This window comes from Coturnix japonica, chromosome 4 (assembly GCF_054131305.1).
Source record: "Coturnix japonica strain WE chromosome 4, WE-NBRP24, whole genome shotgun sequence".
Classification (NCBI taxonomy): Eukaryota; Metazoa; Chordata; class Aves; order Galliformes; family Phasianidae; genus Coturnix; species Coturnix japonica.
The window spans coordinates 27,946,096-27,972,362 of NC_140666.1; the positions used below are offsets into that span (position 1 = coordinate 27,946,096).

The 26,267-nt window shown below is 40.9% G+C and overlaps 2 protein-coding genes across 5 annotated transcripts in view; one reads left to right on the forward strand and one right to left on the reverse strand.

Moving 5' to 3' along the window:
* Positions 1–15,794, forward strand: part of FNIP2 (folliculin interacting protein 2) — a 42,950-nt gene extending 27,156 nt beyond the window's left edge. For all 4 annotated transcript variants that reach the window (XM_015860895.3, XM_015860896.3, XM_015860891.3 and 1 more), the window contains 9 exons: positions 682–883; positions 1,457–1,545; positions 2,366–2,512; positions 2,638–2,807; positions 5,244–6,564; positions 7,300–7,456; positions 8,538–8,738; positions 11,317–11,432; positions 12,000–15,794. In XM_015860895.3, coding sequence (XP_015716381.1) covers positions 682–883; positions 1,457–1,545; positions 2,366–2,512; positions 2,638–2,807; positions 5,244–6,564; positions 7,300–7,456; positions 8,538–8,738; positions 11,317–11,432; positions 12,000–12,078 — 2,482 coding nt within the window. In that variant the 3' untranslated portion in view covers positions 12,079–15,794. The remainder of the gene's footprint in view (positions 1–681; positions 884–1,456; positions 1,546–2,365; positions 2,513–2,637; positions 2,808–5,243; positions 6,565–7,299; positions 7,457–8,537; positions 8,739–11,316; positions 11,433–11,999) is intronic.
* Positions 10,559–26,267, reverse strand: part of SPMIP2 (sperm microtubule inner protein 2) — a 36,153-nt gene continuing 20,444 nt past the window's right edge. The window contains exons 4-5 of the mRNA XM_032444047.2: positions 17,849–18,001; positions 10,559–10,645 (exon numbers count right to left, since the gene is read on the reverse strand). Of these exons, the coding sequence (XP_032299938.2) occupies positions 10,615–10,645; positions 17,849–18,001 (184 nt within the window). The 3' untranslated portion in view covers positions 10,559–10,614. The remainder of the gene's footprint in view (positions 10,646–17,848; positions 18,002–26,267) is intronic.

Here is a 26,267-nt window from a genome sequence, read left to right on the forward strand (position 1 = left end):
TCCTGGAGTTCAAATGAGGTTATGTTTTTGTCTTCAGCTCCAGTTTCCCACAGACTGTTTTTACTGGGGTTTTGTTTTGTTTATTTTTTTCCTGTATCCCTGGACCTGTACCTTTGTGGTGAGAAACTTTTGTGTATAGCTTTAATAAACTAATTAAACTGTAAAGCGCTTATTTTTAGAATAAATCTAGAATTAAAGCTTAGGATTCAGACTTTCATCTTGATAATTGCTCCATAGTGGCTTAAAAATGTGACAAGTTTCATTTCAAGATAATTCTGATATTGGAAGCTTTCAAGCATTTAATTACTGCTTACTGACATTGTAGATTTCACTCATAAATGAGGTCCAAAAGCAAGCTACTTCTCTGTAAGCTGCTGCTGCGGATGTGTCCATTTTCAGTTCCTGTGGCTTGTCTGTACTTAGCATTCTCTCCTTATAGTTCCTCAGTGTGGTTTAAAAGCAATTTTTGAGCTAGAACATTCCTTCCAAAAGAAATTTTGACTATAATGTTTTACTTACTGGTATAAGATACTTAAAGATAATTTATTTCGGTTTTACGTAAATAGTCAAAGGAGACCAAAGAATAAATTTCTTTGTAATGTATGTAGTTAAGGATAGAATACAAATGACTCTTCTATACATAGCTAAGTGTTCTTAAAAAATAATGAATCTATCTTTTAGGTCAACTGAGGAAATGTTTAGTATGGCTGATGAGAGCTGCAGCTCCAATCCTGCAATGGTCCGCAGGAAAAAAATTGCCATCAGCATAATCTTCTCTCTGCCTGAAAAAGAAGATGCACAGAGAAACTTCCAAGATTTCTTTTTCTCTCACTTCCCTCTCTTTGAATCCCACATGAACAAACTGAAGTATGCAATAGAAAAGGTACAGAACGCTGGTTTCTTTTAGTGTGAAAACATAAATGTCAAACAGAATGAAGTATTCTAGAGACTGATAGATGAAGAGTGGGAGATACGTGGTTTGCAACTTCCCTCTCTCCTTATACATATAGTCTTGAGCCTGAGCTCAGTGTTGGAATTTAGCATTTGCTGAAAAGGAGGTGTGGTTTCCTTTCTAGTCAGAATGAAAATGGAGAGTTTTCTCTATGGGTGTCTTTTCTTTTGTTCTCATCATATTTCATACTGAGATTGTCCTGACTCCCTAGAGACTGTGGAAATGATGTTCTATCCTTTTCCTGCTATTACTAAAAGAGTGACAACAAATGTTCGTTGCTGCTTTCCCCTTACTCTCAGCAATGTTTTATTGTCTCGCCTTGTTTAGTTCCAGGGATTTGTCTTCCATCATGAGGTGGAGGGATGTTGGCAGCCATTGCTGTCCTGAGTGGCTGCATAACACTGGGGCTAGATTTGAATTATTTTAATGTTAACAAAGCTTAAAAAAAAATGGAGAATTCAAGTCCTTTAAGAAGCTGTTTTGTGTCTTTAACTCTTAATCAAGGCCATGATCTCATGTAGAAAAATAGCAGAATCCAGCCAGAGAGTGCAGGTTTATATCAGCCGTGTCATGGATGCCCTGGGAGAATTCAGGTGAGTTGATGGAATTCTAACTTACAAGGAGAGCTGTTCTCATGTGTCTCTAAGGATACGTGTCACTTTGAATCGTAAGCAATTGATTGCAGGGTTTTGTAATTTAGCTGGTCTTGAATTTATTATGAATGAACTTTTTGTGTTGCGTATGGCATAAGTGTTTATAGAAAACTTAAACAAAACTGTCTTAACCAGTTTCAGAAGGAAAGTGAAACAAATACTTTGTTTTGCTCAGTTGTGCTTTGGACCATCAGTTCACGAAGACCTTGTCAAGAGTTGACTTTTGCTGATGTCTCTGCAGTCAAGTGGATTAATGGTTATATTCAGACAGATCAGTTGTTTACTGCTAACTAGATGCTGGGCAGTGGAACAGGAAAGTTGTTGTGAACTTCTTTTTTGATACTTGAGGGAGAAAGGGACAGTCGTACTTCAGGAAGGCAGGCCAACAGAGTGACAAGGCATTGGTGGAATGCAGGTTCTGTAAAGTCCAGGAGATGGAATGAAATCACTGCAATGAATAGAATGTTATTCTCCCCACAGTAAATGATTTGCACTTCTCTAAATACAAATATGAAGAGGAATGCAAGAGAGGGAAGGAGGAGATGTGATTTGTATGAAGACCTTGTTATTTGTACAGACTGTTTTTGTGGGACACTGGTAGTTGGAGATGTTTTCCAGGCAATCACATTTTCTATCTCCTAACTCTTACATAAATAAAAAACATTGGGCAACAGAAGAGAAAATGTTCTGCTTGTACATTTCAAATTAGCAAATACACGTTAACTCCTAACTTTGGGGGGGATTTTTTTTTCTTGAGCAGAATTACCATCTGGAACCTATATTCTGTTCCAAGGATTGCAGAGCCAGTGTGGCTTAATATGATGTCCAACACCCTGGAAAAGAACCAGCTATGCCAGCGTTTTCTTAAAGAATTTACATTTCTGATAGAACAGATCAACAAAAATCAGTAAGCTTTCCTCCACTTTATACCTCCTACCATCAATGTTTCCTGAAAGCCTGTATGCTTCCCGGAGCATGTGGTTATGTTCTATTGCCAGTGTTACTTTGCTCATGTTACCTTTTTTTTCCTAGGTTCTTTGCTGCTTTGTTAACTGCGGTGCTGACATATCACCTGGCTTGGGTCCCAACAGTGATGCCAGTTGACCATCCTCCTATAAAGGCCTTCTCTGAGAAGCGTACTTCGCAGTTTGTCAACATGCTGGCAAAATCCCATCCATATAACCCTCTTTGGGCACAGCTTGGTCAGTGAAAAATTGAAAGCTTTGGGTTTCTCAATCCTCTCCCAATCCACTTCTCTTCCCAAAGCTGCTTGGAAGCATGGATTGCTCTGTGCTGTGTTAAAATAGATGTTCTTTCTCAGGCTAGACCTGGGGTTACTATGGCTAAGCTTTGCAGTGGTTGCTGTCCTCTGCTACTGACTTGAAGAACTTGAGTGGTAGTAGAACCCTGGGTCACGTTTGCTGACTTACCTTGGTGTAAGCTGGACAGAGTTACAAAAAGATGTCTTGAATCAAGCTAAGCTGGTGTATTTGGACACCTTTTAGCATGGCTTGATTTTCTTTGTTGGTTCTTTGTTGTTCTCTGTAACACTGCTTGGTTAGAAACATGTTTAGATATCTTGAGAAGGGTGCAAGTGTTGTGAATGACCTGAGCAGTCTGGGAAAAATAAAAGGAAATAGGCTGGATGGAGAAAATATAGTTGGAACTGTCCAGGCTCCCTTTTCTTCATGGACACCAAGAAGCAGAGCAGAAGGTCTAGCAACTAGCAGTGCCTGCATTCACTCAGAGTTGGATGAATGGGGCTTCAGATAAGATTTCTCTTTATGCCCAGCTCCTCATGCTGTTCTCTAATATTACACAGCTTGCAAATTATCTTGATTCAGGGGATTAATTAAATCAAAGAAGTGAAAGAGAGCTGAGAGAATAATGCTGCCAGTGATCTAACCTTGAAAATTCTGGTGGGCAACAGAACTGTTAGTGGTCTGGGCAACAGGTGTGAATTTTGCATCAGATCAACCTTAACTTTAAATGATACACTGTAATGGCATATAAAGCAACATGTGGGCACACCATGGGCTACCATCTCTTTCTTGCTTATTGTCTAGTTTAGTTCTGTGGGAAACTAAGAACTGTTACCTCAGAGATGTAGTTGTTTAAGTGTTTCCTGGTTTAGCATGTCATGTAACACAGAGTAGTAATGGATTAGATTTCCCAGGGAGGAAGGAGACAGAAGCTTGCTCAGAGTGTTGAGGATGGAGCCAAGCCTGGATGCATACGAGCTAGCTGAAGTGGAAGTGTGAAGTAGGCAGTAGGTCTTATGGTGACTCCCAAAGGTACCACAGGTGAATTGTCAAGAAATCGTTTATTCCTCTTGCCTTCCTAAGCTGTGTGTTGATAACAGCACGAAAAAAAAGTTCTCAAATGCTGTCTGACTTGGTTTTGTTTTTCCAAAGCCCAGAAGCTGGTGTCAGGTGGTTGCAGTAACTGATGTGCGAAGTAAGATGTTGCCCTCTGCTGGTCTCTCTATTTAGAAAGGGGGGAAAAAAAATGATGAGGCCTATAGCTTTGAAATGGAAATGACTTCTTATCAAGTATTTTTATGTACCTGCTTTTCCCTTTCTTATTTCTACTGTATACTCACTGCAATTACATATTGATACAACTGTACGTAATACTGTAAATAAGACATAGTCTTTTAAATGTGAGCTTCAATCCAATGTGCATTACAATTGTATGTTTTGATGACTGCAATCTACAGTCTTATTAATGTTGTATTTAAGGTAAATTGTGCAGATGAGCACAAAGCCTGAATCTAATTTCCATAGTAACTGTACTTGACTTGAAAGAAAACATCTTCTTTTGCTTTGCCAAACCACTAGCCCTCATGGCCAACCGGGCACTGATTTTAATGAAATTCCAATTGAGTAGTCTGTAGCTCAATTTCTAATACTGAAGAATCAGTGTCCTTGCATGTTAATCCCTGGGACTGTTTGCAGGAGCACCCTTAACTGGGGGAGGACAGGACAGCAATGTCTCTATTCTCCATTGCATTGCTTGCATCATATTGACAGATCTTGGCAGCGGAGACTGCAAGTGAGAGTGGTGGAACTACTGTCTTATCAGTGCTTCTCCTGTAGGAATGAAGTCAGGAGCCTTACTACTTCTGAGTCCCATATGGCTCAGAGGAGGTTAGGCATGCACTTTCTTTCACTGCTTTACCCTTTCCCATGTTGAAACCATGAGAATGGTTTTGTCTATATGAGAATTTGTATGTTTAACAGAAAAGAAAAAGCAACTGCAATCAAACAGAATATCCATGTTAGGGGAATAAAAAATAGTTAGCAATAAATCAGGAAGTAGCATAGCTGGCTTCGGAGAGTGACTTTTCTTTCTTCTTCACCATCTGTTATGTCAGTTTCTACATGATAATATCTTGTAACCATTTTATAAATAAAAATCTGAACAGAAAGAAACTGAATAATAACAGCTAAACCCTCGCAAGAACACCAGAAACCTGGGTGTGAACCAGGTGTGGGAAATGTCAAGGGATTTCTTTTGTTATTCTGTGCTTTAAAATCCTATAAGAGACCATGAAATAAATTAACTGTCTGATTTATGTCTGTAGTGAATGCTGTTTCAAAATATATTCCATGTGGAATTCTTATTTTCCTCTCTAGGTGATCTCTATGGTGCCATAGGCTCTCCAGTTAGACTGACTCGAACTGTTATCGTTGGGAAACGTAAAGAGTTGGTGCAGCGCTTGCTCTATGTTCTAACTTACTTCATTCGGTGCTCTGAGCTACAGGAAAATCAGCTGACATGGAGTGAGGCAGCTGGAGAAGAACAAGTATTGAATGGAAGCAAGATCACAACTGCACTAGAAAAAGGAGAGATAGAGGAGTCTGACTATGTCGTTGTCACTGTCAAAAATGAACCTGCCCTTGTGCCTCCAATCCTACCTCCAAAGAATGATCAAAGTAAGAACCATACTGTTGCAGAGTGGGTGTATAATCCCAAAGGCACTTACACTGTATCAGCCTCTTCAGAAGAAAAGAAAGAAACAATAGGAAAAGTCAGTCAGAATTCTGAAACGTCTGTTGACTGTCTAACTAGCACTTTATGTAAAGGAGCAACTGACAGTGAGAAAAGAACTGTCACTGATACAAGAACTGTGCCCTACCACTTTGAAGAGCCATCTAATTTGGAGGATATAACGGATGTAAGGAAGAACAAAAATCAGAGTGAAAGGAAAGTGGAAAAGCAGTTATCTAGTAGATCGTCTGCATTACCTTGTCCTGAAAGGTCTGGCCACAGGAGTTCACATTTAGAAAAGGTCACCTTTCAGATTGGAAGCTCTGCATCACCAGAGTCAGACTTAGAAACTCGAAGGAGAGAAATGGAAGAGAATCTAAAGACACTGAGAAAAAATCCAGAGGTAGTAATACACTGTGCCTCAAGTTCTACAAATCTGACTGTGGATGCTTCCCAGAATCAAAAAGAAAGCTGTGAAGCTGCCTCTTTGCCATACAGTAAGCATAGTATTTGTTATGCACAGATCCCATCTTGTGAGGGGCAGGGGAGTATGCTTAATAACCAACGTATGGAAAATAAAGGAACTGAAGTAAATTTAGAGAACACAGTATCAGGTGAACTACTTTTGTCAATTGATAACGTAGAAACTGTAACATTACCAAGTGTAAAAGAAACTAGAACTTCATGCTCTGGCAATCTGGAGAGCTATTCACCTGGCTGTGTAGAAGTAGATTCTGCTGTCAAAAAAGAGTCCCCTAAACTAGGTGCTAAAGATGTCCCCTGTGGGGATGCTAGAAGGAAAACTCCTTTCAGAGTTGAGGGAGACATTCCAAGGAATGAGAGTTCAGACAGTGCTCTTGGAGCCAGCGATGAAGAAGGTGATTGTTGTATTCCTGATGAAGTGCGTCACGATAATGTCAGCAAACGACTTGAAGAGTTTGCAGAAGTGGAACTTCCTTTACCAAGGTAAAGGAGTTTAAATTAACTTAGAACTGAAGGGAGTCAAAAGTTTTTGGTACATTGAGTGTTCAGAATTTCAAGTCTGAAGCCTGCTGGGATTAAGTTGCTTGCAGACAAATCCGTAACAGACACAGGTAGTACGTTTCAGGTTGTTGTTAATAGACTTGGCAAAAAGATGACCAAGACCAGGCTGTTGTTTGCAGTGATTTTTTTGTGATGATGTTGTTCTTTGGATGTTTAATAAAAGTGATGAGGCTAGTTGCTTGAAACACTTAACGTAGACTATCCTATTTGAAGACCAGCAAATTTCAATGTTACTTAAATGATGATGATTAAATGCAACTTGGAATAAGAACATTTGAAAACTATTGAGCTTTACAGGTGCATGTGGAGCTTCCTGATGCATATTACATATTTAGAAAGATTTTGCTGCTTGAGCTGTGTTTGAGAACTCAAATATAGCAAACCTGTTAAACACGGTAAGGCAGGGATCATACATGTCATAAGGTCTAGTGCACGTGGATTTTCCTTTTCTGAAATCTGAAGGAATCAGTACAGAACTGAAGTTACAAAATCATGGTTTCAAAGAGCATTAGTAATTGATTCATGGTATTTTCAGTACAGTTACTGATTAAAACTTGTGGTAAAAGCATGTGGAGGGGGTTAATCAAACGTTGATTATAATCTGAATGGAGTCTGTCAAACAAGAATCCTAGCTGCTTTCTATTGTTTTTATTTCAGATCAAACACAGTCAGCAGACAGTGTGTGAAAAACTTCGGAAGATCACTTCTAGGTGGTTACTGTCATACGTATGTGCCTGATCTAGTGCTGCATGGAGTAAATAATGATGAAAAACTTAAGCAGTGTCTACTAGCAGACCTACTTCATGCAATGCATGTGAGTTAAAGTACTGCTCTAAGTCATAGTAGAAGCTCCAGAAACATGGTAGTTTGTACTTTGGAACTTGTTTTTTGTTGTTGTTTGCTGCTTCTTAACAGCCACACCTGACATATCATCTTTCTTGAAATAAAACCCCTTAAATCACTGCATAAGAAACCTATTCGTACAAGAATCACATTTTCCCTTATATTCTCTTCAATTTTCCCTTATAAGATAAACACGGGGAAAAATGGTTACAGCTTGAAGTTGCAAGGGAAAAATCTCTGAAACCATTTATTTTCCATCACAATTGGAGACAGTTATCTGTATTTTATGAAGGGGTTAAGCGAGCTGTTGGAGACAGCTTGTGGAAGCATGTCTTATATTAGACTATAGCAGAAATGACTGACTATTAAGTTAGTTGACTGTAGATAAGATTTTTGTGGCATTCTTACTCTTAGGTTCTCCAAGTGATTAATTTGTAACTAATCCTTAACTAAAGTGACATTGAGTGCATCTAGTATGTAATTTTACATGTTTGTCTAGTGATTGCTCGCTGCTTCTTTACAGAGCAATTAAGAATTATCCTGCTGGAATGACTTCAGTGTGGTGTCCAAAATAGTGACATGTGCAATTTATTTCTAAAGGTCAAATTGCTTTAACGTGATACTGTTTCTTTGTGTGTACATTATCTTCAATGTGCGTAGTGAAATCTCTCAAAAATATGAAAAACCAAATTTACTTTCATTACCGCTGCATCAGTGTAATTAATACCCCATTCATTTTGGAAGAGGTTTTGCATTGAAGCTGGAATACCATTGGTGAAGAAAAGGTATTGGAGCTGAGATTGTGAGGCACTACTAAAAAAACCTATTTAAATGCCATTATCAAATTGGTGCTTTGTACTTAACAGTGTTACTGGATGTCAAATCTGTCTCTGAAACTGGTATTCCATCTCATTTTTCTTGAGATACTTTGTTTTCCTATTGGACAAAAACATTCGTTTGGATCACTTTAGTTTGCTGCTGGGGCAAGGGACAATTATTTGTGAAAATGTGTATGAAAGCGTGACATAATGGTAGTCTTATATCTATTGCAGCATCCAGTGCTAGATGAACCAATAGCAGAAGCTGTCTGTATTATTGCAGACACAGATAAATGGAACGTACAAGTAGCTACAAGCCAGAGAAAAGTGATGGACAATATGAAGTTAGGCAAAGATGTCTTGGTGTCAAGTCAAGTATCCAGTTTACTGCAGTCTATTTTACAGCTTTATAAACTCAACCTCCCAGCTGACTTTGTAAGTATTTCTTTATTGAAAACTGAAGCTAATGAAAATTGTGTAGCTTGTTAACAAGTGCAAAGTCTTGTGCGCTGTGCATTATATTAGATCCTGTCAGGTATTAGTTTATTGGTTGAGGTAAGTTGGTACAACATATTTAAAGAAAAAAAAACAAAAACAAGCAAACAAAACAAAACCGTGTTACAGTTCAGTCACTCATAACTGTTTTTCAACTTACTTGTTGTAGGTTAAAGTTGACTGCTCCAAAGTAGATATGACAGAACTAAAGTTACTTAGGCAATTTTAGCATGGCCCTCATGTACTTATGATTAGGGTTGGTAAATTGGGCTTACATTTTTTTTTCTTGTAATTTTCTCAGTTCTTTACCTTTGGAAACTTCTGTCTACCTAAGCCAGTTTCTGCCATACAGTTTTCTGTTTTTGGGCTCTTCTTTTTTCAAACAACAGCTAGCGGATGCCTTCTCTCTTCCCTCCCAATGTGTATACCTGTGCGTGTTTACCTGACCTTTCATGCATCTTCTAGTCAACTCTGTTAGTCAGTCCTGCCTCAGACCACCTTGCTGACATGCTTCCCACTGTACTTCTGGGAGGATACAGAAATCTGAAAGTGCTTTGGGTTGGATGAGTTGTAGAGGAGGACATTATTTTTTTTATAGTGCATAATGCTTATCTTACAGCATCCTTTCCTGTCCTCAGTAGTAGAGTTCATTGGAGCAAATGAGTAGCTCTTTGAGTTGCTATAATCAGCCAAAACAACAAATTACAAGCAATAATTGTAATGGGATTTTAAACACACCATTGTATCTGGCAGAAGATTAGGTGTTTAAGTAGTTATTTTAAGTAAGCAGAATCAGTTTGTTCTACAACAGGTAGCCTTGAAAGGCTTTGTCTATAAGAAGCCTTTGAAATGACTGGGCTAGTAGATGGAAGAGGATGATGGAGCTGAGTATTAACAGCTGTAAATAGTAATATTTGGCACTGTTTGGCATAAAATCATTAGCACTGATTATTTTAAGTTCTTGAAGTCAAGTACTGGGGCCAAGGATGTGAATATCAGTGTCCTTTCAGGATTCTTTTGGGCAATGAAAAGCCTGCAGGTTTAGTTGAATTGTAATGCTTGCATAGGAGCACCTTACTTTCTGGCAGTTTTGAACTCATTAGCTGGTTCTGCAATGAAAGTGTTTTTTCCACCATTACTTTGGGATTTTTAGGTGCAATTTCTGTACGCTTTGAGGAAGTGGAGTATTTTTATTTCCCTTTCTAAATGGAAAGTCACAGTAAAACGACAATGATAGAAGCTTGTAATTTTTCTGTTATCTGCTTTAAAGATACTTTGATCCTTTTGTCAGATTTTACAGATTTTTGCTAACAGGAACAGGACAATGAATGAATGGAGAAGTGCTCCACTGAACTCCAGGGGGGAGAAGTGTGGCTCTTCTTTCATGGTCATGTTGATTTAAACTTTGTCAGAAGTGTATGTACTAATATAGTTCAAATGTTTACATAGTGCTGTATGTTTGAAGATTCCTTTACAAGCTTACAAGCCTGCAGTTACTTTTCACATAATAGGCATCTTCTTTGGCTTTCAGAAATAACAGATAATTACATATGAAGGAGTATCATTAAGAATCTTTATCTTGCTCAAGATATCAGAAAAACATGATAGCCACTTATCACTATGAGTTTTTTCCTTATTTTTTATTTAATTAGCAAAACTGCTTTCGCAGGATCTCATTTCTAATGCTTATGATGGCCTGAAGATATTTACTGCTGTTTCTAATTGCAGTCTCCACCTGCTGGATGATTGTGTATTTGATAATATGAGGTTCTGCATGTGCTTCTTGTTTTCATCTTCTGGAGCTTGGAAAATTGAACTAATTTAACTTCTTTTTGAAGTGGACATTCCTGTGGGAAGAAGGAATATGTTGAATTGAGTTACCTTGTGTTTTGGTGCAAAATACGTGATAAGGCATCCTACCTACTCACCTTATGAATCATAGAATCACACAGTAACATAGGAGGCATGTAAGCAGCCTCTGGATATCACCTAGTCCACCTGCCTGATAAAGCAGGTTTCCTACAGTAGGTTGCACAGGAAAGCATCAAGGTGGGGTTTGAATATCTCCAGAGAAAGAGACTCTATAACTTCCCCAGGTCACTTGTTCCACTGTTCTGTCAGCCTCGAATTAAAAAGACATCTTTAATGTCTTAAGAAAGTTAGATACAAATGAGCTGTCTAAATCGTCTATAAACCTGTTTAAAAGCAGGCTGGCAAAAAGCTGTGTATGACTTTGAGGGGAATTGAATGTGTTGGGGGTTGTTTCTTTAAGACTCTTGAAACAAGCTTGCTGCTAAGTAGACTGGAAATGCTCCAATTCCTTGAGGTGAGAAAGGCTAGTGTATTGTATTTTTTGACTTGCCAGCAAAACTGTAACATATCCAATTACCTTCTCTTCTTTTTGGAGAGGGGAGTTTTGTCATGTTCTTGCTAATATATGTCAGTGTATTATTTTAGTTAATTTCTGTGATCCTGCAATTTTTAAAGTCATTCTGAAGTTTCTGGTCTATGTTTACAGTGCATAATGCATCTTGAGGATAGACTACAGGAGATGTATCTCAAAAGCAAAATGCTTTCAGAATACCTGCGAGGACATACAAGAGTTCACATAAAAGAACTAGGAATTGTACTAGGGTGAGTATTGTAGATATTAGTCTTAGCTTAATGAAACTTAAACCAAATACTTTCCTTTGCAGATTCTGAATGTAATCATCTTGTTCCTATGGGGACTTGCTGTTTATTCCATATTTAGCTTTCCCCTTCTCTCATCTGTCTAAAAGTGTAGAAATGACCTCCTGTGAGCCATCTGAAAATCAGGAGGCAGTTCAAAAGCCAGACTTAATCATTTGTCATTCTTAAATCTTAAGAATGAGGAAAATGTGTGTTTTGGTTACTTTGAGGTCATCCAACAATGGTTCTTTAGTAGAGTGCAACCTTTAAGGATGCACCTGCTGTGAAAATAGAAGGAGGGGAAGGGGTAAGGAGTGAACGTACACTCCCAAGAAAAGGAGTTTTTTTTTCTTCACTCAAATGGTAGCAAACTTGTTTGTTTGTTTTTTGAAATGTCTTATGCTTTTGTTGATACATTAGGAACAAATCATTAAAGTGGATGAGGAATATCCTCTTGTTTCTATTCTCTTGTGGAAGTGATTGTATATTTTAAAGTTTCTTTCTTCTTTGTTTTGTTTTTTTTTCCCCCAGGATTGAATCCAATGACTTGCCTTTGTTGGCTGCTATAGCAAGTACTCATTCCCCATATGTTGCTCAAATACTTTTATAAATTAAAATCTCAGGATATAGTCATTCTCTTAAAGTAAAGAATATGGGCATGTTGGAAGAGGAACAGAGGTGCCAAACACTGGTAAATGGGAACACTGAAAAAAGCAGACAACTGTACCTTTTACCACCTTTCCATTCCAATTTCAGCTGGATGCTTGGTTGGAGGACTTCAGTTTACATAACCTAAAAGGCATTCAGGTGTTTCTTTTAATCTCTCTTCTGACTTTGTGACTGCATCCTTGCATTTTGTTTTTAATCAAAGGACAAAAGCTAACACTATGTGGCAGACTGTGAGCTGCCATCCAAAACGCTGCTCAGAACCATGAAGTAACAGTTAAAGAACAAGAGGGCTGGAAAGGATTTCATCACGCTGTGCTTCTGAGTGTGGTGTGCTGGACATTTCTTTGCTGGGGAAGAAAAGCTGTAAAGTATGTATATAACATTCCTATACGCAAGTATATTAAATGGAACACGATTTTCTTGCAGAGCATAAGCATGATTTTGTATAGTAAAAGTGACCAGCTCAGAAATGGAATCTGTGTTTAGCAGTTTAGCAGCAGATGTTATCTGGAAATGGAGTTGTGCATGAGGTGATGTGACTTTTTCCTTGAAGGACAAGAAATGAAGAAAGCTGCCGCTGCGTCTCTTTTAATGAGGTATTCAAATGGCTTATGACTAGAAGTAATTCTACCCTGAAAATGGAATGAACTTCTGAGATTTTTTTTGTAGGAAAGCCTTATGGAATTTCTGCTACAAGTTTACATTTGTTACTGATGCAACTTCAATACCTTTTTGAGTTTCTGTATGAATTAAACCAGTGTCTTGGTGTCATCAAGTATTGCTATCTCTGAGGAGTATGAATCTGAAAGACTTCTGTATAATACCAGTGCTACAGGGCACACGTGTACACATGTATATGGCACCAACTGAAGACAATCTTAATGGGGGGAAGAATCTCTATGGAACCTCCAGTCAAAAGTATTACTTCTTTCTGGTTATTAGTTGGTTACTGTAAGTAGGCATAAAAGGTGAGCGTTGCTTAAAGTAAAATGAAACATAGAGGGCAAACACCCCCCCCCCCCCCAATATTTGATATTACTATGAATGTCTGCAATTACCCTTTTTGATTCTACAGAAATCTTAAACTATCATACGGGTGCCTTTCCTTAGTAGATTAACTGCTTTGAGACCAGAAACTACTTCTCCTTGAGTTGATACTGGCCTTCTATATTTCTAGAATGCAAAATGAAATTTTGTATTTTGCTGTTTTCATGTTGGTGATAGCATGAATGTAAAGAAAAAACCTAAAAACAAAACCAAAAAACAAGAAAAACCATAAAGCAGTGTTGAGCTGGATGTGAAATTATGGACCAGATTGAGGGAAGAAGTCGAAAAGAAGCTTTTTTAAGGAAAAGGAAAAATAAATGTTGAACTGTTTTGTTCTGAGCCAGCGTGAATGAGGTCAGAAATTGACAGCTTACAAGTGAGTTGCTGGCAAAACAATTGTTTGGGAATAGCAAACTGAGAAACTTCTGGTCACCAGTTATTTGTTGTCCTCAATGGTGATTGGAGATTTTTAACACTGAATGGATGCACTTTTATTAAAAGTGGTTTTATTTCATACTACCTTGATATTTGGACTTTTCTACAGTAAACTTTAAATAATTTGAAACAATGAAATGTGCATTTTGTGAGTTGTTTAATTGTGATTGGGGTCTTGATTAACCTTGTGTTGCTTTTTGAGGGGTAATGGGTGGACTAACTTACTGTGAAGAGAGATTGTTTCCAAGTAGAGGGATACCTGATATTCCCATACAAAGATTCTAAAGCTGTTCCTTATATGCTGGCTTTCTTATCTGACATTCCGGATGTTTATTTTATTGTATTTTCATAGGCTTGTCTCTGGCCTACGGAGGCTAAAATCTTTCTTTGGTTCAGGTCTACTTCTACTGCAAATAATTAAGAGAATTTTTCCTATCTTTGGTCTGTGAATCCTTGTATCTACTGGAAAGCAAGCTTCTCTCTGCATTTATTTGTTAGCAGATATCACTCTATTTTACAAGATCAAAACGAAGTAAGAACCATAGAGCAAATTGTGTATTCCTGAACTGTCCCTGTTTGGGGGGGGGGGGGGGGGGGGAAGGGGCATGGGTGCATGTGTGTAGGACTGTGAAACTCCTTCCCTGAGTGTATATACAAGTTCTCATGTACTTCTATTTCATGTCATTCTTAATAGTTGAATTTATTAAAATACAGTTCCAGTTCTCCTAAGGCATTAGTTGGCTTTTTATCTGAACAGGCTGGCAGCTTTTCAGTGCACAGAGATGCCTTTGCTATCATAGAGTTGGCCGACTTTGACTTCCTTAGAATACATTCAGTGATTTCAAGGCTAATACCGTAACTGGTAACATCTGATCTTTACTACACAGGTTATTTAAAAAGAAATAATAATCACCTGCCTTTTGGCAAGATATTAAACTAATCTGGGGGTGGCATGTGTCCTGATGGTCAAAGTGCTTGGATTTAATTCAGCCCAGGCTAAAACTTTATAGTTCTTGCTGCTTTTTCGAACATTTTGCTGCTCTTCAGAAGTCATATGAAGAACTACCTTGTTCTGACAGTTTTAGTTTGGGGAGGGGAAATTCAACATGAAATCTGTTTATTACTGTTCAAAAGGTTTTAGTCTAAAGAAAGGTAAATACATATCTTTCCCCTCCACCAAATGTACTACCTCAGTTGATGGGATTCCACCTTCTAGGGTTTTTTTGACTCAGTCTTTATCTTGTTTTTGGTAGCATCTTGCTGTTTATGTGATGTAGTATGGCATGACAGGGCAGTAGGTGTTTACAGATGCTGTTAGACATCCTATAGGGCATGTTTTTGTTTTAATTGAATGAGATGATATGAATGTACAGAGGAGTTGAAAGTTGATTTATGTAGCTTAGTTTTCAAATACTCCAAAGTTTTTATCAGTATTATGTAGGTTTTTTCTGTAAAGTTAATGCATACTTTAAGTGGGAGTGCACACTCTTTCCAGAATCCCACGTAAATGCAGTTTACTCAGTGCAGTTTTCAGGAATGTATTTTTTTACAGGCAAGGCTACACAGAGAGGGGAGGAATAAACTACTAAATTTCGTGGCATTTTAATGAGCTCCTCAACCTAAAACAATACCAAGATTGAATTATTTGAATTCAAATAAGTACTTTCTGATCTAAGGTATGCAACTGTCTTCTGCCCAAAAGAAACAAATACGTACTTAACTCTATAATTATTTAATTCATATTTCTAATTACACCTTCAGAGTTACAAATTGGACTTTCCCGCCCCCTAAAAAAGCCTTTTTAAGATGCATCAAACTCTTGTATGTAGTTTACACAAAACGATCAGTTATTCATCGAGTATAAATTCTACCTGAGTTAAAAGGACCCGGATCAAACCTAAGTCTGAACTGCTGAATGCACTCTAGATGTGTTTTTTTTTATATCAAGTATGCTAACTTGTCATACACAGTAGGATTTCCATATAGATAACAACGTGTGTTGCTATTTTGCATGTTTGGAGAGCACAAGCTTTTTTTTTTTTTAATTTAGGAATGACTGAATACTGATGTCAGACTATGTGTTTTCGATGGCTTTTTTCATATAGTTGTTTATGTACACTACCACTTTGGTCTATTTCTCTGCGGCATTTGGTGCAATAAACTTTCTGAAATTAATGTCAATAGTATTTGGTATCTTCTTTCTCACACTTCTGAAGTAGTTGTGCTTGTTTTTGTGACTGGTGGACAATGGTGCACTGACATCCAATTACCTATTAATGACATAAGTGAGAGTTGCAAGAATCGTCCAGCAGGAAGGCTTTCCAAGATTTTAAAGTTAATTACAATTTACAGCTTTGGAAGCCTTACTCTATTTATTTGTGCAAAAAAAGAGAACTCTAGCAAGGTGCGCTTCTCGCTATTCCTTGCAGTTAGTTAAGACTCTGACTGTTGGCATAGGTTCTTTAGAGGTTCCATGTGTGTTGTTGGCACTGAGCTCAAATGCATATGAAAAGAGCAGTCAGAAGAATGCCACTATTGCATGATGTATGCTTCTTCTATTCTGAAATCACTCAATCTAACAAAAAATAAGCACTGAGTATGTACCAGATAATGAGATTGTTGGTGGACTTAAACGAATTAGTTTCTCTTTTAAAACAAAGAAGTCTTCAATTTGTTAGACTCTCCATGAGCAAAATCTCAGTTTAGTGCTCTAGAGTGAAAAAAGCTGGGTCTGTACTGCAAGCACGTGCTGCATCCATCTGATTTTAACTTGGGAAAGCTACTCCATTTAAAATTGTCAGCTGGATGCTACCTAGAAGGCAATTAGCAGCTCAGGATGTTAGAAGGTTGGGATCTGCAGAACACACTTCAGGCCCCACAGCTTACTGGGAACTCCTTATTTATCAAGTAAAAATGGAAATGAGAGGATCAACTGGAATTATGTTCAATATCTCTGAACAGGTGGGTCTTTCAGCGTGTAAGCGCTTTTTCCAGTAGACTGACATTTCTGAGCTTTGCTTTGTTGACAAAGCTAACAGAGATTGTGAATAAAATAATAAGAAAAACAAGAGGAAAAGGAAGAGAAAACACACTTTGGTATCAAGGGAGTTCTGCAGTGCTGTGAATAGACCTTATGGCTTTCTGGTCTGGCTGCAGTAAATATCAACTATGAAGCATTTGGAAGTAGATGCACTTATTTGCTTGTGGTTGAAGATACTAAAAGGTTGTATATACACAGCTGAAATAAGGGGAGATGTCTGCTGTGTTGTCTACTACTGCTTATGTTTCTATGTCTGCACATATGGTGGCATACTATAGTTATTCACTAAACTTGGTGTCTCATTTGTTTACTTAGTTTGAATAGTACATTGAAATGATAATACTCTGGCTTTCTGTGTTAATGCAATTGAAGAGAGCAGGACTGAGAACGCTAAATGGGATTTTGAACATAAAGGATATGCAGCTGAGTGATAAACCATGGGACTGTGACCTATAAGGCTTCCAATCCCATGTAAAAATAGCTTAAGTGGCCACATGCTAGTAATCCACATGCTGGAAAATTACTCTCATCATAGTTGCAGTCATTTGTCTGTTTGGAACAATCCCAAAGCTAAAACAGTTTAAGCAGTACAAGTAGCATCTTCTCTAGAAATCCTAAAGGTCAACACAAGGCCAGAGGGCTTAGGAGTGACAGTCAAGCACTTAAAAATAAATGTAATCTCATAAACTGGTTTTCTTCTGCTTGGAGCTTCAGAGATTCCATTGCAATCTAACAAAATGGAATTTGAGAGAGGGTGAGCTCCCATGTGGGAGACTCCTCTGTGACAGTGAACCTATGGGAATAGAAGTATTTGTAGATACAGAAATATGGTTTGATTTGAGGTCTGAGGTATTCCCAGAGCATGGCCATGATTGTGGATAGGAGCGTTGCTGCTTTTTTCTTTTCTTTTTGCCTTTGTGAAGCTCCTTTCAACTTTAAGGTGGTTAAGTCTCCTAAAGTTTTTCCCTTCAGCTTTTACAACTATAATTGTTTTGAATGACGCATGTTTTAACTGTTTTTGATTCCCTGGGCTGTGGAATGCTTTTGACTTTTACTTGTGTGGCTGTGCTTTATGTGGAATTGGTACTCCTACATTTCCAAACCAGCAAGATTCTGTTTGCAGGTGACAGGTAAGAGTACTGCAGCCATGGTGTGAGTATCTGAATTCTGCAGGAGAAAGACACCTCACCTTTTCCCTTTGTCCTGGTGGCTGGGAGGAGTGTGGATCATGACTGCCCACACGCTGGGGGGCTGAAGGCGGCCTTTGTGTCTGGCCAGGTCCCAGGCCAGCCGGGCCCGCGCACCAGGGCCTTGATAGTCAAGAACCCAAGGAGCTGGCTGCCTAGAGGGAACATATAACAAAAACAGAGTTAGCACTAAGAAAAAGCTATTTTTTCCCCCCCATTTTGATATCCATGCAGCCCCCTGTAGAGACTTATCTACCATTTCCTCTTGTTGACATCAAATCTGATAACCTGTTGAGCAGGGAGGGCCTTCCACATACCTACCTGATGCAATCATTGAATCATAGAATGGCCTGGGTTGAAAAGGACCACAGTGGTCATCTAGTTTCAACCTCCCTGGTATATATGCAGGGCCAGGCTGCCCAGAGCCACATCCAGCCTGGCCTTGAAAGTCTCCAGGGATGGGACATCAACAACCTCCTTGGGCAACCTGTTCCAGTGTGTCACCACCCTCTGGGTGAAAAACGTCTTCCTAATATTTAACCTAAACCTCCCCTGTCTCAGTTTAAAACCATTCTGCCTTGTCCTATCACTATCCACCCTTATAAACATCTGTTCCCCCTCCTGTTTATACACTAACTTCAAGTCATGGAAGTCCACAAATGAGGTCTCCCTGGAGCCTTCTCCAAGCTAAACAAGCTCAGTTCCCTCAACCTTTCTTCACAGGAGAGGTGCTCCAGCCCTCTCATCATCTTAGTATTCCTCCCCTGGACTCATTCCAAGAGCTCAGTGTCTTGTACTGGAGGCAGCTCCCAAAGTGGGTGAGGAGTTGACCGAACTGTGTCAGTGCCTTACAATGAGGGACGTAACCTAAACACCAGTGTTTCAAGTGAGTTTGTCAGTCTCTTGGCATTTAAAACATTTGTGTTAAGCCCAACTATGACTACACCCCATAAGGGAGATAGCCTTCACTGGTTTTCCATGATGCCATTTCCTTCCCACAAAAATGCAGTCATCTGGCCTGTTGCTTAGTAGTGGGGAAGCACAAAGGGCGAAAGACGCAGTGCCCATTTGTAATGCTGCCAAATGAACTGAGTGTTGTAGGTAATTCATGGGCTGGTGGGTGTGGTTGGAGGAGTAGTTGTGTGTTATGTATTTGCATCAAATGAGCTCTGAAGAAGAGCTGGTGGCTTCACAGATTAAGAATGCCCGAGTGCACTTGCAGTAGGTGAGAAAGCAGGTAACTCAGGAATGCTGTTCCCGTCTTCAAAAGGCTGCTTCTCCTGAGCCTCGTGATGTTTAAACTGCACTGCTGCTAAGTAGCTAATCCAACTAGTTCATCTCTGGGATCATACTAAGCTTTACAGAAAAGCTTCCTTGTCCCCTCCCCCCTTGCTTAAATTAGCTTTCTCTGCTTTTGATGAAGATATGTGACATTCTCTGCACGTCTTGCCTTGCTGATATCAGCTGCTTTGCCAGCCCTTGAGCAAGCTGGCATAGAAGCTGCAGCTGGAGCTCAGGAGACTGCGGTCTATGGTCTGATATGAAAGCTGACAGCTGGGCGAGTTCCATTCCTGGAGCCTGTGTGCATGAAGCAAGTGTCTTTCAAAGCAGCTGTCCCAAAGTACCCCAGCAGCAAACTGCACCTACCGGCTGGCTGGTTGCTCATAGCACAAAGTGCTGCTCTTTTTCCAACAGAAGGCATTGGAACTAAAAAATCACGGTAACTACAGTTATGCACACTGCTAAGCTTGCCAGATGTGAGGGGTGGCATCTCTAGCAGCATCAGGCTGCATTTGCATTGTCACACTGAGTAGTTTGGTGATGATTGGCTGCCATTATGTACACCCTTGTCCTCGCCTGTGATGCCTAGTGGAATTGTTTTAAGGCTTAAATATGACTGTGAACTTTAGAGTGGGCTTGCTGAACTTTAAGGTGGATTTACACACTGCAGTGAGCATAGTACATCCCAATAGCACAGCCTGTACCCTGCTTATCAGTGTAATACGGTAGCATGTGACAGTGCTAAGATGTGCTCTGGAGACCTCTCCGCAGTCACTCTTTATCATGGCTTAATCTCAGTGCCATGCTGAGCTAACTGAGCTGATTCACCGTTTCGTGTTCTTGAGGAGATCCAACCAGCAGCAGAGCAGGAATTTTCGCCCTGTGCCTGTGACTCCACATCAAAGAAACTCCTGTTTTCCTGATGTTTGGTTAATTACCACAGTTCTTCCCAGAAGGATGAGCTGATTGCTGAAGGCATGCAAGGGAGGCTGGGGCTGAGGTTAGCACCTGATCTTCTGAGTCCTAAATTAATGTATTTGTCATCCAGCGGTCCTGCTGGCCAGGCTGGGTGTGTGTGTGATGGGGGAGCCTATTCTTCCCTTTTCCCTTCCTAGCAGGTCCTCTAAGAGTCAGAGAAAGCATCTGACATCCAGGCATCTGTCTGTCTTTTGGGAAATACAGAAATGAACTCTCTCTTGCTACATGCTGCCTCAAATATTGGTGCACAATTACAAGGGTGCCTGTGAGGGTGTGGAGGTTTAGCTGAGAGAATCTCATGTAGATGCTGCCAAAGAAATGCATTTTGGTTTTCCAAGCACCTGTTTCTTTGCCCTTGTGCATCTTTATTCTTGGCTTAGGATGCATTAAATAGTGTAGAAAAAGTAACTTGTGACGGGCTGCTGGGCAACACTCAGTGAGAAATAGCAGGAGTTGGTGTCTGCTCCAGGAAACGCTCATTTTCAGGGAAAAAAGAAAGCAGGATTGAAAGATGACAGTTGTCTCTGAATGAGCTTCTCATGTGAAGCAGTGGGAAGGTGTTACAGGCATGTGGAGTGTGCAAGATGTTAAGTAGCTGCTTTGCAGAGGCAGCTTATGTGCTAGCTTTTATGCACCGATGTGCAGATATTTGTTATGAACATTCATCTGTGGGAATGAAGAATCTTAACATCTTTTTTTTTTCCCTGAGTTCAGAAAACTGGTATGATGTGGGTTTGCTCTGAAGCACATGTGTAATGTGAAATACTGCAACTAATATATTGGCTTTAAAGTATGTGGAAGGGTAGGGGCAGGAGGAACTCCTTTTTTCCAGGAGCTGATGTGGGCCAGCTGCTGGGGAGCTGAGGGCAGAGCATCCCCACGGGGACAGCTGGGAATGTTCAGCCTGGAGAAGAGGAGGCTCAGGGGAGACCTTATTGCTCTCTGTAACTTCCTGAAGGGAGGTTGTAGTGAGCTGGGGGTCGGCTTCTTCTCTTGTGTCATTAGTGATAGGACTAAAGGGAATGGCTTCAAGCTGCAGCAGGGGAAATTCAGGCAGCTGAACATTAGGAAATATTACTTCTCAGAAAGGGTGGTCAGGCACTGGAATGGACTGCCCAGGGAGGTGGTGGAGTCACCGACCCTGGGGGTGTTCAAGGAACGACTGGATGTTGTGTTGAGGGACATGGTTTAGTGTGAGCTATTGGTAATAGGTGAATGGTTGGACTGGATGATCTTTAAGGTCTTTTACAACCTTGGTGATTCTGTGACAGGGTGTCTCAGGGATAGTTGATATGAACCATGTCTCAAAACAAAGGGGTTTGGATGATTTCTTCTGGCTGCTTGAGATCAAGTAGTGGCTCTTGTAAAGGCGACTGGTAGAAAGACACTACAGGTCTCTGAAGAGAACAGCAGACATCAAACCTGCTAGTAGCCTGAATTATTCCCAGGTGCCAAGGGAAAGAAGTGCAAGGTTCAACAGCTAGAGAAAGGAAAGGTTTGGTGCATGCTGTGGGAAGGAATGCTGTGGGGATGATGACGTGTTGCTCTGACCTTTGCATTCAGCAAGTTGGGTTTCAGCAATGTTAGGTCTCTGAGCTCCCCACTGGGGGCGCATGGGTGCTGCTGCACATGCCCGGGAAGTGGCCGTCCCTGATGAGGATAACAGCTCTGCCCTCTTAGGGCAGCAGTGGGACTGTAGCCCTGCTCTGAGGGTTAGTAAAGCCAATCTGCAGCTGACCTGTCAGAAATCTTCCCTCTCATACCTTCTGGGAGCAGGATTCAGAGCTGCTGCTGCCCCAAGAATCCCACAGACAGATGCAGCATGAGGAGGAAGCAGAGCTCCCCTTTCTGGCATCACCTGCAGTACTTCAGCTTGGCTGCAAGAGGGATGCTGCAGCCTGAAGGACAAGTAAGGTGACAGCTGGCTGTGACACAGCAACGCGCATTTTGTAGGACTGCTGCCAACTCATTTCTTTTCCTCAGCTGCAGTCAGTGTAAAAGGGTTTTGTGTTGCCTGTCTCACTCCAGAATGGCATCGAAGATCTCAGGCTTACAGGCCCTACTGCCCTTCATGCTACATTGTACTGGTCTTGATGTCTAGGGTATCATACTGTCATACATACTCATTGCTTCCTTACAGGCCCTCTCTACCACTGCAGCCCACTGTGAGGGTGGCTGTTGTAAACCATGGTAGCATTCTGACCAGTAAAGCTCAGACAAATGCGGGGTGCATCCACTTAGTTTCTGATCTGTGACCCTGATACCGATTGCTGTGGAGCATGAGTGGGAATGTAGGGGTGAGCCAGTGCAGCCCAGTGTCTCAGTGGCTGTGAGGGTGTCCTGTGTCCCTGCTTGCAACAGAGGCACTCATAGAATGGGATGAGAGACTGCTTTGACTGCCAGTGCCTTGGGCACATGAAGCTCCTGGTCTGTTAGGTGCAGCAGCTGCAAAATGGCTTCCTGCTGCCTGCCTGGAGACGGGTAGACTCACTACAGAGAGAAGATGAGCTAAGCAGTTCAGAAAGCCAACTGTATCCTGGGTTGCATCCAAAGAAGTGTGGCCAGCAGTGCCAAGGAGGTGATCCTGCCCCTCTGCTCTGATCTGGTGAGGCCTCACCTGGAGTACTGCATCCGAGTGTGGAGTACTCTGTATGGGACAGACATGGACCTTTGTAGACCTCTCCTATGAGGACATGCTGAGAGAGCTGGGGCTGCTCAGCCTGGAGAAGGCTTCTGGGAGACCTGAGGAGGGGCCTTTAGGAACTTAAAGAGGGGCTGTAAGGAGGAAGGGGACAGACTTTTTAGCAGGGCTGTTGTGATAGGACAAGGGGAAATGGTTTCAAACTAAAAGAGGGGAAATTTTGTTTGGATGTAAGGAAGTTTTTTATAGTAAGAGTAGTGAAGAGAGGTGGTAGGGGAGAACACCGTGTAAATGACCTGACTTCTGCTGGAGCTACAGCTGTTGTTTGTCAGGCCTGATATTTTGCCATGCAAAGAATTGCAGCAGCTCAGCTCCTTCAGATGGGATCAATGGGGTCAGCTGGAAAAATACATAACAAGAAGGGACAGCTCAAAGAAGCACACAAGCCCTGAGCAGTGGCTGCTAGGAACAAGGTCAAATGATGCCCAAGTGGATGTGGCTGCACTCCAAAGCCTTAAATCTCAAACCCCAGCTATCACAACTGGATAAACAATGGGGTCTTAGTACCTTTAGCAATGTGTTATTTCACTTATAATTTAAGCATGGCGAATCCAAAGTTTCTATAATTTACTTACCACCTCACTTCCTTTGCCCAAGTTACCTGGCAGCTATTAAAAAGTTGCCTTTAAACCATCAGCAGAAATAATGCTGCCTTCTGTCAGGGAGGAACCCAGAGCTTGAAAAAACAATTAAAAACTACCTGTAAATGTGACCATATGAACTCTGGAACCTTAAAACTGAAAGGAAAGCATTTTGATAGCCTAATTCTGAAGGCAGGAGAGCATCAGTGCTTGCTCAGATCCAAAGGACCTGGCCCAAGTCTCCTTTGCTGAGCAGCTGACTCCTGTGTGACTACTGTAAAGTAGAAGTGAGGCCAGCATTGCAATTGCTCTGTGCTAGAATGCACTAGAAATCATATTGCTTCCTACACTTATACATGGCAAGCTTTTACCAATATCATAAACTGCATACAATTGACTAAGACTTGCTTCTAGAAATACAGTTGTGTAAAATCAAGTGTATCCTCTTTGGAACTGCTGAGTGAGGTATGGTCTTTTTGTTTCTGATATCTTAATGCAAGTTTGTACAAGCAAGTATCTTCTTTGCTTTGCTCTTACGGGTGCAGTAGGCAGATGCAAGAAGTTAAATAAGGATTTCACTTCAACTTTAGAGCCCTTGTATTTACTCTTAATATCGGGTCTCTGTATTTTTCCCTTCAGAGGACTTGCGCGAAGTTTGACCTGGTGTCTGAAATCAGAAGATGGGACTTTGCTGTGTCAGCTCTTGGAAGGACTGGGTGGACAACCACAGTCTCTGTTAATGCACAGCTTCTTTCTGATTGCTGTGGGCTACCAGCAACATGCTACGTTGTAAGGGTGCTCCAGTTTGTTGCCCTTCTCTGAGCCCCAAATGGAGCTTCTCCCTTGATTCAGCAGCACAGTGCTCTCAGGCACAGGCAGTCAAACACAGGTGAGGTACAAGAGCTTTATGGTGAGCTGGTCCTTCAGCTTGATACATCTCTGCTCTTTGACCATCTCTGTCTGCCTGGAAACTGTAAATCCTCTTAGAGCACTGTAAAATTCTTGACAACTGTAACACCTATTTCGCAAAGGTATGATAAGGTGAGGAACTGGCTGCTCATTCTGGCATTCAGGATGCCTTCTATCAGGCTGCAAAGCAGAGTCCTGGGCTGATTCATTTGATAAATGGCTGTTGTGGTTTAACCCAGCAGGTGGCTCAGCACCATACAATTGTTTGCTCCCTCCTTCCCAGTGGGCTGAGGGGGGAAAATAAAGTAATAGAATTCCTGAGCTGACATAAAACTATTTATTGTGATAGGGAAGAAAGAAAAGGATACTACTTATGGTTATAGTAGTATACATATGATTGTATATAGCAAGTGATGCACAACCAATTCTCATTGCCTGCTGACTGATCTTGAACTTGCCTTTTGTATGATGTCATATGGTATGGAATATGTCTTTAGCCAATTTAAGTCATCTGTCCTGATTCTATCCCCTACCAGCTCCTTCCCCAGCTCTCCCCCTTGGTAGGACAGTAGAAGAAATTGAGAAAAGTGAAACATCCTTGGCTCCATACAGCACTGCACTGCACCAACTGGGAACACAGGTATGTTATCAGCATCCTGAGAACGAAACATAACATCATCCCAGGGACTATGAAGAGAAAAGCTCTGTCCCAGTTGAGACTAATGAGCCTGCCTGTAGTGATGTGCAGCACAGCATTGCTCCCGAGGCTCCCAGCTAAATCTGTGCCTTCCTCACACAGTCTTTGTATGATTTTTGCATGTTTTGTAAAGCAACTGACAGCACTGATAAGCACAATTTACAGGCAGCTGCCTCAGCCCCTTCAGAAAACTGAAGAGGGGTTGCAGTGTGCTCAGTCTACACAGCAAACTCCCCCAGCTGGCAGGCCACATCCCTGTTCCCTCAGTATGTGAAAAATGCACTCAGTGCCGCAGTGATGTCACAAGCCCAAGCTGGGCTGCTGATAGCTTCCAGCTGCGCTGCTGAGTGCGGGGAGGCACTGTGAGCTGAGCACGCACCACAAGGAGCTCCCAAACCTGCCTTGTTCCTGATGCATCCTGACTAAAAACCCTGACTTGTCAGGAAAACGTGAACCTTCTCTGTTATGCCTCAAACACAGCTTCTTGCTGCTTGTTTTTCTGAGCCCTCCCACTGATTGCTGCATTGGTTCTGTGCAGGTAGAGAAGTAGGGGCCACATGTAGAAGGATCTCCTGTTTCAATGAGAGGAGATGCTCTTGAGAGAAGTTTAATTACTTGAAGATCCAAGTGATACTAATGGTAAAATTTTATATCATTTGTGTTAGCAACAAGATGTCGTGCTGCACAGGCACACGCTGATCAACTTATTCTCTCACTGACCAGAAGCCTTTATTTACTAGCTCTGCCCTCTCGATGGCATTTTCTCCCCATGCTCATCCCAGCATAACTAAAATTGCATAGCTGAGCAGCTCTCTCAGGCACCTGCCATGCATATACAGTTTCGAGTGTACTGTTTGACAGCCACAAATAGATTACTTAGCTCTTTCTCTTACTGTACTGTCTTAAAATGGAAACTGCTGAGACAAGATCTTTTGGGTATGAAGTGGCTGCCTATGCTACAAATGAGGAAACAAAGATGAATGTCACCCATGTGCGACTCCTGGGGAGATGAGTCATTTCCAACTGGATTGTTTTGGGTCAGGCTTTCCAAGACAACAGTTTTCAGTGTTGAGTTAGAAAATCAGGAATGTTTTTGATGGTATGAGATGTGCTTCTTGCCAACTGGGCACACGCACTCTTGATCAGAACCTAGTGTTCACATTTACATGTACAGCTTCTCAAGAGTTCTGTCTTTGTGATGAATGGGCCTTGCTAATCCTTTTCACTTAAGACACAATAATTCCTAATCTTTGTGGTTAGGTTATATGCAAACT